The sequence below is a fragment of the Lissotriton vulgaris genome, chromosome 5 (genome assembly GCF_964263255.1).
Source record: "Lissotriton vulgaris chromosome 5, aLisVul1.2, whole genome shotgun sequence".
Taxonomy (NCBI): Eukaryota; Metazoa; Chordata; class Amphibia; order Caudata; family Salamandridae; genus Lissotriton; species Lissotriton vulgaris.
Genome location: NC_141693.1, coordinates 1,756,366,951 through 1,756,386,876, shown reverse-complemented (window position 1 = coordinate 1,756,386,876; position 19,926 = coordinate 1,756,366,951). Strand labels below are relative to the sequence as shown.

The following is a 19,926-nucleotide window of genomic DNA, read 5'->3' as shown; positions in this document are numbered from 1 at the left end:
TAAAGACAGATAATGCAGCCTATATCCACAGGCTACACTGTCCAGTACTTCAACTAGAAATTCCACCAAAATCCACAAACAGCACAGCCTGTCCAGGGTTTTCTAAGAGAAAAACCTTGCCTTTAACAGCAAAACCCTCTGGAATGATAGAGAGGAAGAAGTGGACAGACAGGCCCCATAGGCTGCATTATGTGGCTCAGAACAGGATACTGTGCCTTTAAGAGAACTTTCCAGAAGTCTCACAGTATCCCAGAATGCACTGCAGGTCCCTTTTACTTCCAGTTCTTTTTTCCGGCTCCTGCAATCAAGACCCTGGAGCATTGAGCTCTCCCTTTTCAAGGGTTTAATTTGTGATTTTTCCCTTTTTTCAAGTTTTTTGAGTGCTTTTCTTGGAGTACTTTGGTGTTTCTTCCTTGTGTTTGTCTTGGTGCACTCTTTATTTGCCAATATGCCTGCATTATTTGACAAATGCCCTGAGTGCTCGAGGAAGAAGGCCAAGTTGGACCCACACGAGGTGTGCATCATCTGCCTTCCCTCATCTCATGTCCCAGAGGAGTGTGACATCTGCAAGGGCTTCTCTAGCAGAACCCTGAGGGACAGATCGAAGATCAGGCTCCAAGGCCTGGAAGACAGAAGACTGAAGGCACAAGGTGGGTCTGGAAGGGCTTCCTCTGCCCATGCTGAGGCCTCTGGGGGGCTCCCCAGGGGCAGGAAGACCAGCAAGCATCCCCATTCTCCATTGGCGTCGATTGCGCCGACTAAGGCGTCGAGAGGGATGACTGCAGTCTGTTCCCCGTCTCCCCAGGGCTCTGGGTTAAAGCGGCGTCGACTATCGGCGTCGAGGGAACTGAATAGACCACCGTCAAAATCACCGGTGACGATTTCGTCGGCGCCGAGTAATCGACGTCGAGAGGTGGACCGGCGTAGGCGCTCGCCGTCGAGGCGACACCGCCGTTCGCCATCGGCAAAGAGAAGTCGAGGAGGAGAAGCTCGCCGTCAAGACTGAGATCGCCGTCGAGGCGAAGGTCACCGTCGAGGCAAAGGCGTTCGACGTCATGGAAGAGGCGTTCGGCGTCGAGGAGGAGACGCTCGTTGTCGAGGGGCCGACGCTTGCCGTCGGGTCTGTGAGAAGTTGGCCTGATATATGATGCTCACTAGTTCTAGTGATCACCTTGTATCAGTCCAAACAACCCTTATGGTGATTGGTTGTAAAGTCAACCTTATAGACCAGCTATCCTAATGGTAGCATGGACAAAGCAGTCTTAGGCTAAACTCTTTTGGCATGTGAAGCCAGCTGTTTTACCACATATAACCCCTTGAATACCAAATGAAAGGACACCACACAGGTAGTTATGAAAATAAACAAGATATTTATTAACTAACATACACCTCTGAACTCTTTATGAGATCAGAGGGCTAATCACATGACAATCTCTTAGGAAAAATATGTTTAAGTTGCACAATTACAATGTTGCCCTAGGGGCACAACAAACCATATACTAAGTAAGTGGAATGTGAAAGTCGATAGAAGGAATGGAGCTGTCCAGAGGCTGTAGGATCGCTGGGACCACGCTACCCTAACTTTAGGTAAGTAATAGGAGGCACACGGGACGCGTGTGCAGAGTGTGAACTCACATGCGAGATGCGTAACAACGTCTATGGGCAGTACAGTTTAAGAAAAAGGTCAATCCTGACTAGTTAGGACTAAAACGACAATGAAACTGGACACTAGGATAGTCAAGCTACCCTTGAGCACCGGAATGCTCGTGTTACCTCACCCATGGGCTGCGGGTGCATAGGTGTCAAAGTGTGTCGGGTTTCCGCGTCGAAGTCTATGGAGCCTTGAAGAAAGATGCTGCAAGCGACCAGGAGTAATATTGTCCGGTGTGATCCAAGGGTGGATCGAAGATGCTGAAGACCTGAAAGCAGAGGGGACAATGTTCAAAGTCACTAGCCAGTGACTGGAGTGGAACCAGGAAGGAACCAGATGTTATTGTCGCGATCAGGTAAAGAGTGGACGCTTGTCTCTGCAGCCACGTGGACCAGGAGGTGTCTTCGACGACCAGGATGGAGGCACGAGCTGTCCCACGCAGGCTCTCGCTGTCGGCGGTGTCTGATCCGGATTTGGAGTCAACAGGCCTTGGCAAAGGCAAACCACGCGGTGAGTGGAAACGGCGTCTGGTGCGGACCAGGAGGGTCCGGGGTGCTTCTCCTTTGCAGGGAAGCAAGGGCCAGTCTGGAGCAACCAGACCAGCAGATTGGATTTCAAGGTTCGTCGTCTAAGAGGTCACTAGCCAGCCAGCCAGCAAGTGACCAGACAACGCGTCGAGCAGCAAACAGGCAGAAGGGCCCCACGCAGATCTCGTGGATGCTGGAGGGCTGGTCTTCAGTGCAGGAGCTGCTTGGGGCTGGGGCTTCTCAGTCCCCAAAGCACTTGGTCGAGGTTACCTCAAAAGTCGTGCTGGGGCGAAGTGCTGCTGTTCCAAGATGGCCGGTCCCACGTGTCTCGTCGCACCCACGGGTCTCAGCTGTGCTGCAGATGTAGGTAGAGGTCGCCGAGGTCTGGGAATCAGGGTCTCGTCCTGCTCTGAAGTCTGGATCCTCGAGGGAAGACGACAAAGGGAAGCCGCTGGACGCTCATGGTGCCTGCTTGCGCAGGGTGGACACTCCTTGCCCACAAGGGAGATTTCTTCAGTCTTCTGTTCAGAAAGTCAAAGTCCAGAGTTTCTTGTAGAGTTTCAGTTCAGGATTAATCTAATTTGGACTGGGACCGGCTCCTACCTTTATCCTGCTAAAGGGGGCTGTACTACGACTAGGTCCCTCCTATAGGTGGGACCAGGAAGGGGGGTGGTTACACCCCCTATCCTTTGTCCGGTCTTCCGCCAGAGCTGGGGCTGGAGAGCCCCAGGAGCTGGTTTAGACCGGTGTATGTACAGGGACACCTTGTGTGCCCCAGGCATGTCTCATTCCTTTCAGCCCTGTCCTACCCAATACACAAAATCCTGTCTGGGGTGGTGCTAGCACCTCCCAAGGCAGGAAACCCTTTGTCCAAGCCTCCCTCGCTGGAACGACTCCCAGCAGCAGGAGGTCAGACTTGTGTCTGTGGTGGCAGCATCCATTTTGTGATGCTGAGGCTCGAGTTAACTTTAACCGGGGTTCACAGTTACCTACATGTCGTGTCCCTCTAGAAGGGTGGAATGCTATCCCCGTCGCCAGAATTGGCGAGGGGGTAGTATTCCAATTCGTATGACACCTTACTCGACATGTTTTGATAATGCTATACTAAAGTTAGCAATTACCGCGAGGATTATAATGCACTTAGTATATGGTATAGCGTTATCATGGAAACAGCTAAAGGACTTGGTTCCGAAAGCTGCAGACAGGCTCAGCTCATGCACCATCTCACACAATTCCAAGCACTCTGCCTTCAGGATTGATAAGGCCTGCCATAGGAGTGACTGATAAGGAGGATATGTGTCCATTTTAGGGTTGGATATAGGTATAATATATCTAAAGCAAAGGGTGATTACACCACCTTGCCCCAGCTGATTGATCAGCCAGTTGTCAGATTTGGATGGCCAGCCAGTAGTGGCATAATACATGCTGCAGCCCCTGGTAGGCCCTGAGTGCACCTATACCCTGGGTACCTAAGGTACACTGTACCGGGACTGATAAGGTGACCCAGTATCCAATTAGTTAGGCACCTAATGTACATGGATGTCAATTTAGAGAGAGACAGCTGGGCTGTGGGTCTGATTAGCAGGCCCACAGCCAGGGAAAGTCGTAAACCAGTGAAGCAAAAAGCAAAAATCGGGGGTGACCATAGGATTGCAGACCCCACTCTCCTACAGGGTCGACGTTCTTAGACGCCAAAGAGGCGCAGAAGGAGTTCTGGCTCCAGGAGTCAGTCGAGCAGGCGGCAGGTGCCGATGGGGGATTCTCCAACGCCCCAGCCTAGGAAAGAAGGCGGATCACCTGGCTCGGTGTATTCTGAAGTGTTTACGCCTTCTAGGCCGAAGTCGGTTATGCCCCCTCCTCCATTGCCCAGGGGGCCACCGCCGTGGGCTCCCACCCCGCCTCCACTTCCACCTCATCTCAACCTCAGCTTCCGGCTGACAGGCCTCCTCCGGTTCCTCCGAGGACGGCTTCGCTGCCTCGATTCCCGACGCCCCCTAAGGGTACCTCTCGGCCGAGGGCCCCTGCCGGGCCAAAGTCGCCCACGCCGGTGAAGCCGGCCGAGCGCCCGAAGCCAAGGAGATCTCGATCTCGCTCCGGTCGGAGGGGGAGATCGCGGAGTCGTCACAGGTCCTCAACGGCGTCACAAGAGGCGACGGTCACGGTCCCGCACCTATTCCTCCAAGACCAGAACCTACTCACCGACCTTGTCGGAATCCCCGAGGGACGAGAGTATCGCCGGTGGACGACATCAGCACATTCCAGGATGTTCTCCTGAGGGGTGCAACTAAATTGGGTATCACGGTGACCGTGCCTACTCCAACGACATCCGTGATTTTCGAGACACTGCATAAAAAACACCTGCCTCGACCTTTACTATCCCTAGTGCCGGGGCTGGTAGAGCCTGCAGAGGAGTTGTTTCTCACCCCTGCTGTGACGAAGGCCGCTCCCTCGCAGCTCCTTAAGAAGTACAGGGCCCCGGATTCTGACCCTGCCTTTCTTCGGATGGATCCTACTCCCGATTCTGTCATAGTGACGGCGGCTAGGAAGCAACATGCCACCTCCCCGTCCTCTACTGTACCTCCGGATAAGGAGAGCCGATGGATCGATTCGACAGGCAGAAAGGTCTGTGGGACGGCCTCTACTGCTTTGAAGGCGGCCAGTGCTGCGGTTTTGCTAGGGCGGTACGATCGTGCCCTATGGGAGTCCCTACAGCAATTCGCTGAGTTCCTTCCCCGGGAGAAGAAAGAGGACTTTCAAGAGATCCTGAAGGAGGGGATGCTGGTGTCGAATTAGCTCATCAGCGCGGCTGCGTACTGTCATGGTATCAACCAGCGGCGCCACGCGTGGCTTCGGCTTACGTCACTCAAGCCGGAAGCTCAGCAGCGGGTGGCCAATCTGCCTTTCTCGGGTGAAACCCTGTTTGGCAAACATGCGGATGACGAAATGGCCCGCATGAAGGCGGTGGCCGAGACCCTGACGGCGGTCGAATTGGAAAAGCCCAAAGAGAAGAAGGCCTACCGCCCGTTCCAGAGACGGTTCGGGGCTCAAGGCCGAGGGCGAGGACAGACTTCGGGACAGCAGCAACAACAGCAGCAGCAGTTCCGGAAGCCCTTTGTGAAGCGCCAGAAGGGTAGAGGCGGCCAGCAGTCCGCAGCAGCGAACAAAGGCCCAGCTGGGTCTCGACCCTGAGCATTTACTTCCCCTACATCCGTTACTCGCTCCGGTGGGGTGAAGCGTTCAATTTTTTTTTGGAAGAGTGGAGAAAAATTACTCAGGACACGTGGGTGCTGAATATTGTTTGCAATGGATACAGTCTTCGGTTCACCAGCCCGCCTCCATCAATTCCACCGGTCAGCTCGCGGTTTCAACTGCGCGAGCTCCAGGCGGAGGCCGATATCCTGTTAAGGAAAAGGGCGATAGAAGACGTACCTCTGTCTCAAAGAGGAAGAGGTCTGTACTCCCGGTTCTTTCTGGTTCGCAAGAAAGACAAGAACGAGTTCAGGCCCAAGCAAACTAGTGGATTCGCAGAGAGAGGTTTTGCATGCTGTTGTTGCATCAGATTTATCCTCAGCTGCAACAGGGAAACTGGCTATGTGCTATAGACCTACAGGATGCGTACTTCCATGTGCCCATTGCACAAAAACACAGGAAGTTCCTGCGATTCCAAGTTGGCGCCAATCATTATCAATACACAGTATTACCATTCGGGCTGAAGTCTGCGCCCAGAACATTTTCGAAGTGCATGGCGGTGGTAGCGGCACACCTGAGGAAGAGCAAGGTGTTTGTCTACCCGTACCTGGACGATTGGTTGATCAAGGCCTCCTCCTCCTCAGAAGCTCAAAAGCACTTCCAGAAGACATGTGTTCTCTTGAACAAGTTAGGGTTGCACACCAACATGTCCAAGTCTGTCCCGACTCCGGTCCAGTGCATACAGTACTTGGGAGCCTCCATCAATACGCTGTCAGCAAGCGTGTCTCCTTCGGAGAAGAGACGATTATCACTCCTTCGGAAGGCTCAGGCTCTTATGACCGGTCCATCTACAACAGTGAGGACAGTGTCTTCTCTACTGGGATCGATGGCCTCTTGTATCTTCTTCACACCACACGCACGGCTGCACATGAGACCATTGCAGAAGTGCTGGGAGGATCAGTGGGATCAGAGGAGAGGATCTTGGGACGACAGGAAACAACTGTCTCTGCATGCTCTTCAGTCTCTGAAGTGGTGGTGTTCGTGGAGAATCTCCTAAGAGGGGTTCCCTTCCACAAGGACATTCCCACGCAGACTATCGTGACGGATGCGTCTCTCCACGGCTGGGGGGCGCACTCCGAAGACTTACAGATTCAAGGGACGTGGTCCCCGACGGAGTCCACGTACCACATCAATTTCCTGGAGCTCAGAGCTGTTCACTTGGCACTGAAGGCCTTTCATCCGTCCTTCCGGACCAACTCTCTGCTTGTTCAGACGGACCATACGACCACGATATATTACCTCAACAAGCAGGGGGGGTCGAGATCACGCACTCTGTCGCAGGAGGCTCAGGCGATCTGGCACTGGCTTCTGGCCAGAGGACTGACGATAACGGCTACCCATCTACTAGGTGTGCAGAATGTTCAGGCAGACGCACTGAGCAGACTGATTCAGGAAAACCACGAATGGGTCATAAACGTCGAAGTACTAGGAGAATTCTTCGCAAGGTGGGTGACTTCAGACGTAGATCTGTTCGCCACTGCCGAAAACAGCAAATGCCGAGACTTCGCCTCCAGGTACTACCAGCCGGGGAAACTGGGGAATGCGTTATGGATCAACTGGTCGAACAGCTTTCTGTACGCTTTTCCACCTATTCCCCTGATTCCGACGGTGCTCATCAAGCTGTCCCATTCCAGGACGCGGATGATCCTGATTGCCCCGGAATGGCCCAGGCAGTGGTGGTTCATGGACCTGCTTCACCGGTCTCTCCTTCCTCACATACGGCTGCCGTGCAGGCCGGACCTTTTCACGAAGTTCGGGGGGCAGATGTTGCACCCCAACCTCTAGTCTTTGAGTTTGGCGGCATGGCTCCTGAGATAGTGCAATATGGCCATTTGAATTTACCTGAAGATTGCATGGACATACTGAAGGAGGCCTTCCACTAGGACTTCTTATGCTTACAAGTGGAAGAGGTTTTGCATCTGGTGCAAGTCCAAGAACTATGACCCAACGACGTGTAAGGAGGATGTCATCCTTCCGTATCTTCTACATCTGGCGCAGTCTGGCCTTAATGTCCATTCCATTAAGGTTCATCTTGCTGCACTGACTGCCTACAGGAAATGCCCTTCACAGACTTCCTTCTTTCAGATCCCTGTGATCAAAGATTTTTTGGAAGGCTTGAAGAAAGTGTTCCCTCCTGTCCGGCTTCCTTCGCCTTCATGGGAATTGAATGTGGTGCTGTCCAGATTGATGAAGGAGCCTTTTGAACCTATTCGTAAGGCTTCGTTGCAGCACCTGTCCTGGAAGGCCGCGTTCCTTTTGGCCATTACATCGGCCCACAGGGTGAGTGAAATTCAGGCGTTGTGTTGCCAAGAACCTTATACTGTATTTCATGCTGCTAAGGTTTTATGCGTACTCACCCTAAATTTCTTCCAAAGATTATATCTGATTTTCATGTTAACCAGACCATAACTTTACCTACGTTTTTTCAGAATCCTTCCTCTCCAGCGGAAAGGTCCCTGCATTCCCTGGATGTTAGGAGGATGTTGAAATTTTATCTGGATAAAACCAAGGATATTCGTAGGTCAGACCAATTGTTAATCAATTATGGATCAGTCAGGACGTGTCTTGCTACCACTAAACAGTCCATCTCGTGGTGGATTGTGTCCTGTATACAAATGTGTTACCGAAAGGCTAATAAGACCTTGGGGGGTAGACCTAAGGCTCATTCCACCAGGGGCAAAGCTGCAAGGCGGCCACTTGGAAGTCGGTCCGTACCTTTGCTAAACATTACTGCCTGGACACTGATGCCAGGGCAGACGCTCAGGTTGGGCAGTCTTCGCTGCAAAATCTGTTCGCACAGAAGTGGTGTTATTTCTCTTTTCTCCACCGCCGCTTTGGTGTGGGGATGGGCTTGCCATTCTATTCACTAGATTATGACTATACACAGAGATCCCCTACTACAGAAGGAGTAGTTTCTGTCCTGTAACTCCAGTTCTGTAGTAGGGGTATCTCTGTTATAGTCATAAGCGCCCGCCCTCCTCCCCGGTGGAGAGAGATATTCATGTAAGAAATGCTACAGGTCTGGCGTGTTACGCCTTCAAAAAGAACTGAATGTAAAAGGGACCTGCAGTGCATTCTGGGATACTGTGAGACTGCTGGAAAGTTCTCTTAAAGGCACAGTATCCTGTTCTGAGCCACATAATGGCAGCCTATGGGGCTTATCTGTCCACTTCTTCCTCATTCCAGAGGGTTTTGCTGTTATAGGCAAGGTTTTTCTCTTAGAAAACCCCGGATAGGCTGTGCTGTTTGTGGATTTTGGTGGAATTTCTAGTTGAAGTACTAGACAGTGTAGCCTGTGGATATAGGCTGCATTATCTGTCTTTAAATTCTCTCTTAAGTGTTAATGCAGTTCTGCATGTTTTGACAGCTTAAGAGATTATTTTTGATTGCTCCGGGGTCCACGCACATGGGCGGGACTATTCACTAGATTAGGCTATAACAGAGATACCCCTACTACAGAACTGGAGTTACAGGACAGAAACTACTCCTTCACCCACTTCCGCCATCTTTGAGTAAGAGACTGTTGGACTTGGCCCTTAGGGCAGGTTCACCCCTAGACTTTTTGCTTATGTGTGACCCTGTGTCCGTGATTTTTGGGTCTCTGCGCACTTTCCCCTGAGTCCCAGAGTGAAAGTGCGTGCGTGTAGTATGGCTGGCCTGTCCTCCCATAGGAATGCATGGGGAATGTGTGTGACCCTGGTAGTTCCTGATGCGTGGGGAGTGCAGGCTCGAGTTTAGTATGTGTAAACTCGTGAGAGTGAATGCTGCGAGATGGTGTCTGCGGCATGTATGTGTCTAGAAGGGAAGTGCTACTTCTGGACATTGAGATATGTGTGCAGTGAGGGTGCTGGAGCGTGATTGGCTGGAGCTGGCTGGCATGCCAGGCTCCAGGAAGTCTGGATGGGTCTGCCCGGTGGTGAGTGGGAGATTAGCATGAGTGATGTGTGGGAGGAGTGTACCTGTGTCCTGGATGGGCTGGGTTTTCCCCACACAATGCTGGCTCCGCCCCCCTGTGGTGTGTCTAACGACCCTAGCCTCCCCAGTGAATGAAATGGGTGGTTGGGCCATCAAGAGTGCTCCAGAACCAGCTGCAACTGGTTTCCCCCCCACCCTGCACCCTTAGACAAAACATTTACTGTATAAGAAGGGGCTGTGTCCCCACTGAAGTTGTTCTGCTTTTGGATCCTGCCAGAGGGGGCTATTGCTGCTGCTGGGGCCAGGAGGACCGCCACTTGGGGTGTCTCCCTGCCTGGAGACCCAGTGTGCTGGCTCTGGCCCAGCCTTGCCCCCCTGCCTGCCTCCAGCCCCTGCTGGAGCCTTGTCCTGTCCTCCAGTGCTGGGGAGCACTGAGGACTCCTTGCCTGCAGCCTGAGAGCGCTGCTCTCTGCCCTTCAGCGCTGGGGAGCGCTGGAATCGCCTGTCTAGCGCTTGGAAGCGCTTGATTTTGCCCCTAGCGCTGTGAGCGCTGTATTTTAGTCCCGTGGCGCTTGGGAGCGCCCTTTCCTTCGTGTTAGCGCTGCTAGCGCTTTGTGTGCCCAGCCGGTGCCCACCCGGCATCTGCCCGAAATTGCGGCGCATAGCGAGTGCCTACCTCGCTTCATATTTGGAATTTATCACGAGGGAGCCCACTCCTCGGATAATGGGACCCCGCCTGCCTGCCTGAAGCGAGCCGCCGCGCTGCCCGCGGCGACCCGGAAGTGTTGGTGTGCCCGGCCAATCACAGCGCGGCCGGGAAAGGCGAACCGGAAGTCCCGCCCCCGCAGGGGAGCAGCCGGCCGTCCCCGAGGCTCCCCGAAGTGGAGAGGAGCCCCGCGTTGCCGGAGAGGAGAAGCCGGCAGTGTTTCCCGCCCCCCGCAGCACCAGTGAAGTCCCGGTGAGTGCGGGGGCGGGTTCTTTTTGATTTCTCGAGCGGCCCCGTTGGGAGAGGGCCGCTCCAACGTGCCTGCCCTTGGGCTGACGAGTCCCGAGAGACTCGAGGGGCCAGGTCCTTTGTTCTTTGAGCCTGCGAGGCTCAGACCCGGCCTCATCGTAACTGCTACGTTTAGGCCCTGACATTGGGACACAGGGACTGTCACAGGTGGTGACTGATTTAAGTTTTGCGCAATGTTATTGCTACACCTCTGAATGTTAGTGCATCATGTGTTTAAGTTTCTACACCCCTACAGGTATTGTGATGTGTAGGTGGTTGTTTTCTCCCTAGTACAGGTGGTGCTAGTGAGGTCCTGTTACCAGTGATTACTGGTTGTGTGCTCTATGTTTATATTGTGTGCTACACTGATTTTACTTTCTAAAGTGCTATTTCTGAAAGTATTGCTTCTAAAAGTGCTGATACCCTTGACAGTGGTCCAAGTGGCCCTGTCCTGTACAAATATCACTTGTAAATTCCGCCCGTGCCTGTTGGCACAGTGTAACAAGATGTGTGTTTTATCTGATGTATATTTATTATAATACAAAGGCTATTTTTATATAACCTTGTGTGGAGTTTTCCTTTGTGGTGGGCCTTTGGTTGTTGTTGCTGGGGTGCGTGCGCAAATACTTAACTTACATCGCCTCCAAGTTTAGCCTTGCTGCTCGCGCCACGTTACCTAGAGGGCGAGTAGGGGTTATCTTGGCGTGTAACTCCCTTGCCCTGACTTGGGTGTGGTGGTCTCTGGCTGACTTTGGCGAAAGCCCTGGCCAGCCGGGGATCCCATTTCCAACAGAGACGGTCTAGTCTCTGATATAAAGGCGGGGTCTGAGCGGACGCGCGTTTAACAAGGTCAGCTGCCAGCACAAGCTAACCATATCTCTCAACTTTTAAAAACGCACTTGTTTGTTTTATCTATATTTTTTGCACTGCAGCCAAATTTTAAAACTGTTTGGGGCTGATTTGGGGGGCTTATAATTTGCTACCATACTTTGTGACGTATCTTCCTCCTCTGTTGGGCACAAGGGGCGGTCGTTTGGTACCATCATTAGCGGGGCTTCACAAAATGTTTTAGGGCCTCCAGCATATGCTCCCCGGTCCACCACAGCGTTTGCTGATTGAGTGGAGGGAGCGCCACGCTATTGTTCACTCACTTCCGATGGGACAGTCTTGGCGCCATCTTTGAGTAAGAGATGGTCTAGTCTCTAGCTCTACTCGTCGAAGCGCAGCGGACGCGCGCAGCGGGCTCGCTGGCGGCAAGCCCGTCTGCGCCCGTCCGCGCTCATGACGCGATCAGCGCCAGCCACCCTGCACATTTGGAACCAGGTAGGAGGTATTCAGCTAGACACCTACTTGATTTAAAACCCAAAAACGAGTGTGATCACCCCCTTGATGTGGACAGAATCATAGGTCCATTGACATTCCTTAAATGTAAGACCCAGTTTTTCTTCTGGGCTAAGGAGAAGGGAGTCGAGGAAGCCAAGGGAGAGGGCCCTCAGAGCCTCATTAAGGGTGGTCTGATAAATGCACGTTCATTAGGCCTTCGTGTCCTAAAGGTCAGGGAGTTGATTGTGGACAATGATCTGGATTTCTTGGGTATAACTGAATCCTGGCTAAAAGAGGACTCAAACCCTGATATCGCAGTCGCTTTGCCGCCAGACTTTACAATATGCAGGGTGGCAGGAAAAGTGGGAGAGGGGGAGGGGTAGCGATACTGCATAAGAAGACCTTGCCTTGGAAAGTTTTTTCGCTCCCAGGTATCAGCGGAGCTGAACGTATGGGTTTCTGCTGTAGCATTGCTCACACCTTCTCCTTCTCTGGGGTACTGGTGTATTGCCCTCAAGGTAACAGCAAGGCCTTCTTGGATTCCCTCGGTGATGCGCTCAGTGAGGCTATGCTTAGGTATGCCAACTTTACACTCCTCAGTGATGTCAATTTTCACTTCGAACTCAGCGATAGCCATGGGGTTTCACCCTTTGTGGAGACTATGCAGCTGTTGGGTATGGAACAAATGGTCCAGGGGCCAACCCACAGGGCAGGGCACACGCTGGATGTAGTTTGCACCAACCTCAGCACTCTCCAAATTGGAAAGCCATCCCCACAGATCTGGTCCGACCACAGCTTCATTCCACTATATATCCCGATTCCGGGGAAGGAGCATAAAGAAGGGAAGTTAGTGGCAGTGCCTCCCAGGAAAGAGTGGCAGCGCTTGCTCACAAACAACTCACTACAAACAGTGGCACAAGACAAGGTTTCTACTCTCACAGGGGTTCCTGGGGAGGATACCAGCAGGTTCCACGATTGGATGTCGTCTATAGGGGAGGAATTGCTTCCAACCCGTCGTCCAGCTGGACTAAGTAAAAGGAAACCCCATGGAGACCCCTGGTTCTCGAAAGAACTATAAGAACTCCACCTGCAACCCAAGCAGTTGGAACGCAGATGGAGAAAGGGTTATGAGGAATCCAATTGTCTGATCTTTAAAAAATTCCGGAAAAAATACCATGCAGCCATCAAGTCAGCAAAAAAGTCCTACTTTTACGATCAAATCACCAGGCAAAACACAACCAAAAAGAGATTTTCACACTTGTAAATTCATGCACTGACCCTAAGGGGTACCTGCTGAAATTCCCCCCTCCCAAAAGTTATGTGAAGACATTGCAATCTACTTCGACGAAAAAATTAAGGCCATTCAAAAGAATTTCGTGACCTACGACCACTTGGAGCCTTTGGAGGTACAGGGAACCTCGAATAGGGATGGCAGTGCAGGCCTCCAAACCTTTGAACTGGCCACTCTCTCCCAGACTAAGGAAGCAATCCTGGCCTGTAAATCAGGTTCTCCTCTGGATGTTTGTCCACCGATGCTCCTACATCATGTAGTCGACATCATTAGCCCAGTGATTAATGAGATTGTGAACTCCTCCTTAGCCACAGGGACAGTCCCAGACTAATGGAAATTCGCTATAGTAAAACTTTTAAAGAAGAAATCAAACGTCGACTCCTCAGATCTTACAAGTTATAGACCTATATCTCTTACCCATTTGGGGGAAAATTACATAGAAAATTGTATATAAGTAGCTTTCTAAGTATCTAGAGGAAAAACAGGCTCTTGATCCCTGCCAATCTGGCTTCCGACCAAAATACTCCACTGAGTCCGCGCTACTTGAGATATCAGATACTATCAAATTCATTTTGGATGATGGCAAGAAGGCAGTCCTGATCCTTCTAGACTTGTCAGCTGCGTTTGATTCGATTTCACATAAAATCTTGCTTACTAGACTAAGAACGTGTGGCATATCAGATCAGGCCTTGGCATGGATCACATCTTTCTTGACTAACAGGACACAATCAATCGCGCTGGGACCATTCATGTCATTTGTACAAGGCATCACCACAGGGGTGCCGCAGGGGGCTTCTTTGAGTCCTCTGTTGTTTAATGTATATATGGCCCCTCTTGTCTCTCTGATCTCTAATTATGGGATCGAGATCACGTTGTATGCCGAAGATACCCAATTGATCCTTTCCCTGGATAAGACCACTACTAATTTAGAGGGAAACTTTAAAGTCTGTCTGACGGCTGTGTTGCAATGGGTGAGGGAAAGCCATCTTTGTTGCAATACCAGCAAGACAGAAATCTTATCAATTGGGAAAGATAATCCCTTTCATCCAAAGGATTGGTGGCCAGACGACACCACAGCTCCGCCATTAACAGTGGAAGTGGCCAAAAACCTAGGCGTGTGGTTCGATTCTGCCCTTTCCTTCAAGCCCCATGTTTTGAAACTGACCGGGACCTGTTTTGGGTTCATATAAACTTTGAGAAAGTTTTTTAATTTGATTACCCTTGTGGCCCTCATATCATCGAGACTGGACTACTGCAATAGTCTTCTTGCAGGAACCAATAAAATCATCCTGAGGAGACTCCAGGTAGTCCAGAAAGCAGCGGCCAGACTGGTCTTAGGACTACCACGCAGGGCGTCTGCTTCAGCTGCACTGAAGACGCTTCACTGGCTCCCAGTCTGTAAGAGGGTCCTGTTCAAACTTCTACTGACAACATTTAGAGCCCATCGTCATTTAGGCCCAGGATATCTTTCAGCACGATTTAGGCCGTACACCACGATAAGAACACTAAGGTTAACCACGGCCAACCTGCTCAGTGTACCAGCATTTAGGCTAGTCACCAGAGGCGGAAGATCAGCGACCGTCTTGGGAGCCAATACCTGGAACATCATGCCCAATGAGCTTAGAGCCATCGAACATGGGGGGCAGTTCAGAAAACAGTTAAAGACGTGGATCTTTGTTCTATCAGTTGCTTGCTGCCAAAAGCTTATTTAGGCTTATGTCCTTCACCTGACTGGCCGTTGATAGCGCCAGGAGACTCCGTTAGGAGTGGCAGTTCGCGCTTTATAAATTCTCATTTCATTTCATTTCACATACAGAAGCAAGGAGGCAACCACTCCCTGCAACTACCTCAACTAGCACAAGAAATATGGAGGTGGGCCATACCTCAGAACATATTCCTTGTAGCCCAACATGTCCCAGGAGTACATAATTCTATTGCGGATCTGTTAAGTCGTCAAACACAACAGACCCACGAGTGGGAACTTCATACGCAAGTTCTTCAGCCATTCTTTCAGATGTAGAGACAAACTCAGATAGACCTCTTTGCCACCCACGAAAACGCAAAATGCCCAAGCTTCGCCGCCAGATATCCACACCCACTGTCCAAAGGCAATGCGATATGGATGAATTGGTCAAACAGATTTGCCTACGCTTTCCACCTCTACCACTCATGCCACTAGTAGTACACAAACTACAGCAGCATTCTCTGACCCTCATCCTAGTTGTTCCAACGTGGGCCAGGCAACCGTGGTACACCACACTGCTACAACTGTCTGTGGTACCACACCAAAAACTGCACCTGTCTCCACACCTCTTAACGCAGAACCATGGAGAGATCAGACACCCGGACCCAGCTCAGCTCAACCTTGCGATCTGGCTCCTGAAGTCCTAGAATTTGGATATCTGAACCTTCCTCCAGACTGCATGAATGTCATTAAAGAAGCTAGACGTCCTACCACTAGGGCATGTTATGCAGCCAAGTGGAAACGATTTGTAATTTATTGTCATAAGAACGGCATTAATCCATTAGATGTGTCTATTCAACATACCATAAGCTACTTACTGCATCTTCAAAGATGTAACTTAGCCTATACGTCTATTAGACTACATCTTGCTGCAATAGCAGCATATCCTCAAAACAGACATCTATCTCTGTTCAGAGTGCTTGCCATTAAAGCCTTTATGGAAGGCCTTAAAAGAATAATTCCTCCCAGAGTACCACCTTCACCTGTATGGAATTTAAACGTTGTTCTCACACGGCTAATGGGCCTCCCTTCGAACCCCTGCACAAATGTGAATTACAATTTTTCACCTGGAAGGTTGCGTTCCTAGTAGCTATTACCTCCCTGCGCAGAGTTAGTGAACTACAAGCACTAACCATTCAAGAACACTTTTTGCAAAAGCATCAAAATAAGGTTGTTCTGCGTACCAATACAAAATTCCTGCCTAAAGTCATTTCTCCATTCCATCTCAATCAATCTGTGGAACTGCCTGTTTTCTTCTCGCAACCACAGTCAGTAGCAGAAAGAGCTCTTCACACTTTAGATGTAAAAAGAGTGTTGCTATACTACATAGAAAGAACACAACCCTTTTGTAAGACAAAACAACTTTTTGTGTCTTTCTCACCACCACACAAGGGCAATCCCATTTCAAAATCTGGAATAGCTAGATGGATTGTCAAATGCATACAGATTTGCTACCACAAAGCTAAACGTACGCTATCTGTTCCTCCTAAAGCCCACTCTACCAGAAAGATAGGGGCTTCAATGACATTTTTAGGGAACATTCCCCTAGACGATATCTGCAGAGCAGCCACATGGGCTACACTGCACACATTCACAAAACACTATTGTGTAGATGTGCAAACAAAACAACAAGCTAATGTGGGCCAGGCCCTTCTCAAAACATTATTCCAAACTACTGCAACAGATAGGGGTGGTCGCCGCTAAGAGTGGGTACTGCTATATAATCTACGCATAGTGTACAATCTGCAGCGCATATGCCTCGAACGGAAAATGCTACTTTACCAGTATGCATCTGTTCTTGGCATGTAGATCTGCAGTTGTACACGCCCACCCTCCTCCCCGGCTACCCTTGTCTGTTCCAGTATTATATTAAATGTAAATGTATTTGAGCTTATATAGCGCACAGCTACCCGCAGTGGGTTTCCCGGCGCTTGCTTAGGGAACCCTTCCTGGTATTCCCCTGTGAGATAACCCCGGCAGGGTATCCACAAGGTGAAAGCCAGGCATCCCGCCGCGAGGGGCCGTTGTGGAGATTAAGCAAGCTATTGCCCAGAGATACAGAGTGTGAACCCGTGAGTCGAGAAGGCACCGGAGCGAGAATTATCGAGTCCGTGGAATTTTTTGGCCCAAGACCCGCAGAGGCAGGGAATTGAACCCTGGTCCAGGGCCGATCTCAGCTTCCGGGTCTGCCGTCTAGATACAAATTACACGGGCATCTTTCCTGTACTTGCAAAGGTCCATCATTTCCCTAATGGTGAAAAACATCTGGGGATGGAGCCGATGCCCATGCGCAATGTGGTCCTATGGAGGAGTCCCCTATCTCGTGACTTCCAAAGAATTTTCAGGACAACAACAAACTGCAAACATCCGGGCCCAACACTACTTGGCGATCTATGCATAGTGTACAACTCTGCAGCTCTACATGCCAAGGACAGATGCATACTGGTAAGTAGCATTTTCCTTCCCTGGTATTGTAAATTCTTCACTTCTAACAATCAGGGCCAAAACATATATGAACATGAATACACAACAGCAGGTATCCATGTTATCCGCATCCCAATGACTGTGTTTATCCTGATATTGTAGCCTACTAAGACCTTCGTGCTCCATCCCAAATGCTTCAATAAAAATATTACATGTACCAAGTTTCTTTAAAATATGACCTTATTTCCACTGGTTGATTTTCTTACTTTTGCTTTTTTAGGCTGTTCATGACAACCAGATACTCATCGTCATTGGTGAGACGGGATCTGGCAAAACTACCCAAATTACGCAGTACCTGGCTGAAGCAGGTTACACATCCAGAGGGAAAATAGGCTGCACCCAGCCTAGACGAGTGGCTGCAATGTCCGTCGCTAAGAGAGTGTCTGAAGAGTACGGTTGCTGCTTAGGACAAGAGGTACAATTGTTTTCAAGGCAAAAATAGCACAAGGACTTTTCAGTATCTTCACCTCTGCTGTGATGTTTGAATGACTGGCCTTAAATCTGGGGACCAGGGCTCTGACCTTAGCTTCACTTCTTGACCAAAATTGTGTGATCTTGGGCAAAGTATATTGTTTTTTGGTTCATAGGAAAAAATTTAACATTTTTCTTTTACAGCCCATACATTCATTCTCATGCCTCACTGCTTGCTTTAGAAACTGTCTTCAGATACCTCTGAGGCATGACTGTTGAAAACTGTTTTCTCATTTCCTGTCTCCTTCACTGTTTGTTTCTGTTTTCAAGGTTGGTTATACCATTCGATTCGAAGACTGCACAAGCCCTGAGACAGTTATAAAGTACATGACTGACGGCATGTTACTGAGAGAGTGCCTGATCGACCCTGACCTGACCCAGTATGCCATCATTATGCTGGACGAGGCCCATGAGAGGACAATTCACACTGATGTGCTCTTTGGACTGCTGAAAAAGGTACTCAATAGTTATTTGTTTACAGCAATTTTCCTCATCAGAGAATTCTTCCCTTTGGGGATTGTACACCTGTGACTTTTAAATATAGTACTTCTCCTGTTCTGGTTGCTAGCAGCTTAATGCCGGTTGAATTTTATGTTTTCTGTAAAGGGATTTTCTGGAAGCACTCTTTTCTTACAGAAGTCTGCTTTAGGATCGGCACATTGTGACCATCACCAACCATTATTACCAGCAATTATGTATCACTCCTTTTAGCCAAGCTAACTTTCTTGTAGTTATAAACAGTCCTAAAAAGTCAATTGACATGTTACTTTTGCCTGACATGGCCACTACCAGTTATAACCTGGAAGATGATTAGCCCCCTCTAAGGAAGGGTGGTTAACTGCGTTATAATAGTTTGTGGATTTGTGATTACTGTGCATGATTCAGAAACCTATTGTGTTACAGCAAGTTGAACAGCTTTGTAACAGAAACCGCACACTTGTGTCAGGTAATGAGAAAGTGAAATAGTGTTGGCCTTTTCAGTAGTAGTATTCTTTTCAGTAACATTTTTAGTGTTAAAATATCATGTTACAGGACCAGCTTAAATCCAGAGCAGCTAAATTTAAAAAACTAATGCTTACATAAATTAATCAAAAAGCATATCCTCAATATCAATAAAGATTTCATGGGGATTGTCTATAGATTCCTTTGCCAATTTGGTAGCATGAAGCACATTATAAACGGTCATCATTTTTCTAACGTCTGCTTGATCTCTGCTGTCCCACTTTTTCATCAGTTATCTCTCATTCCAAAATCTCTGGGGGAAAAAACCATGCATTGTTTTGATCATTCAGCTTTGTGAATGGAGACAAGGGCAGATTCTTCTCTTCCTTAGCTGAACCTGGATATCAAAAATAAACATCAAAAAATAAAACACAACATCTTGTAGGGATCATTCCTTTTCTTGTAGCTCAGTTTTCCGTTGCCTGTATTAGACATTAAGACAAAGTCTCCAATGTATAGTTCAATGGAAAGGGGAAGGATGCAGTACTCTATTAGAAAGCTGTCTGATAAGTTGTCAAGTTTATAACTGTATGTCCGTGCCATTACTTACTCTTCACTAATCTGGCACCATAAAGCATCAGCCAGGCTATCTTGAATCCAGTGGCCAAGTGAACAAGGGACTCACGTCTGAGCATACCCTGCCATACTTAGGGCGAACAAAGCGATACAAAAGGGGATGATGGACGGAGCATTTGAGCAAATCAAACACTCACCCCCAGTCAATTGATCTGGGTTTAATCCATCACCATTCTTTAGCTCACTCAGCCACCCCAGTTCAGACATGGCCGTATGCAAATCAGTCTGACCCTATGCCTCATGGGAACAGTCCAGCCCGAACTGCCAAGCCATGTCTTCCCTGGACCGGAAACAAGCATCCTGGGAGCGGTTTCTGATTCATAATTCTCATCAGCCAGGCTATATTGAATCCAGTGGCCAAGTGAGCAAGGGACTCACGTCTGAGCATACCCTGCCACACTTAGGGCGAACAAAGCGATACAAAAGGGAATGGTGGAGGGAGCGTTTGAGTAAATGAAACACCCACCCCTAGTCAACTGATCTGGGTTTAATCCATCACCATTCTTTAGCTCACTCAGCCACCCCAGTTCAGACATGGCCATATGCAAATCAGTCTGACCCTGTGCCTCACGGGAACAGTCCAGCCCGAACTGCCAAGCCATGTCTTCCCTGGACCGGAAACATGCATCCTGGGACTGGTTTCGGATTCATAATCCTCATCAGCCAGGCTATCTTGAATCCAGTGGCCAAGTGAGCAAG

At 49.6% G+C, this 19,926-nt stretch overlaps 1 protein-coding gene across 1 annotated transcript in view; it reads left to right on the top strand.

Annotated features, from left to right (window-relative positions):
- Positions 1-19,926, top strand: part of DHX8 (DEAH-box helicase 8) — a 318,773-nt gene that overhangs the window by 137,590 nt on the left and 161,257 nt on the right. Inside the window, exons 13-14 of the mRNA XM_086924012.1 lie at positions 17,399-17,593; positions 17,920-18,105. Coding sequence (XP_086780138.1) covers positions 17,399-17,593; positions 17,920-18,105 — 381 coding nt within the window. The remainder of the gene's footprint in view (positions 1-17,398; positions 17,594-17,919; positions 18,106-19,926) is intronic.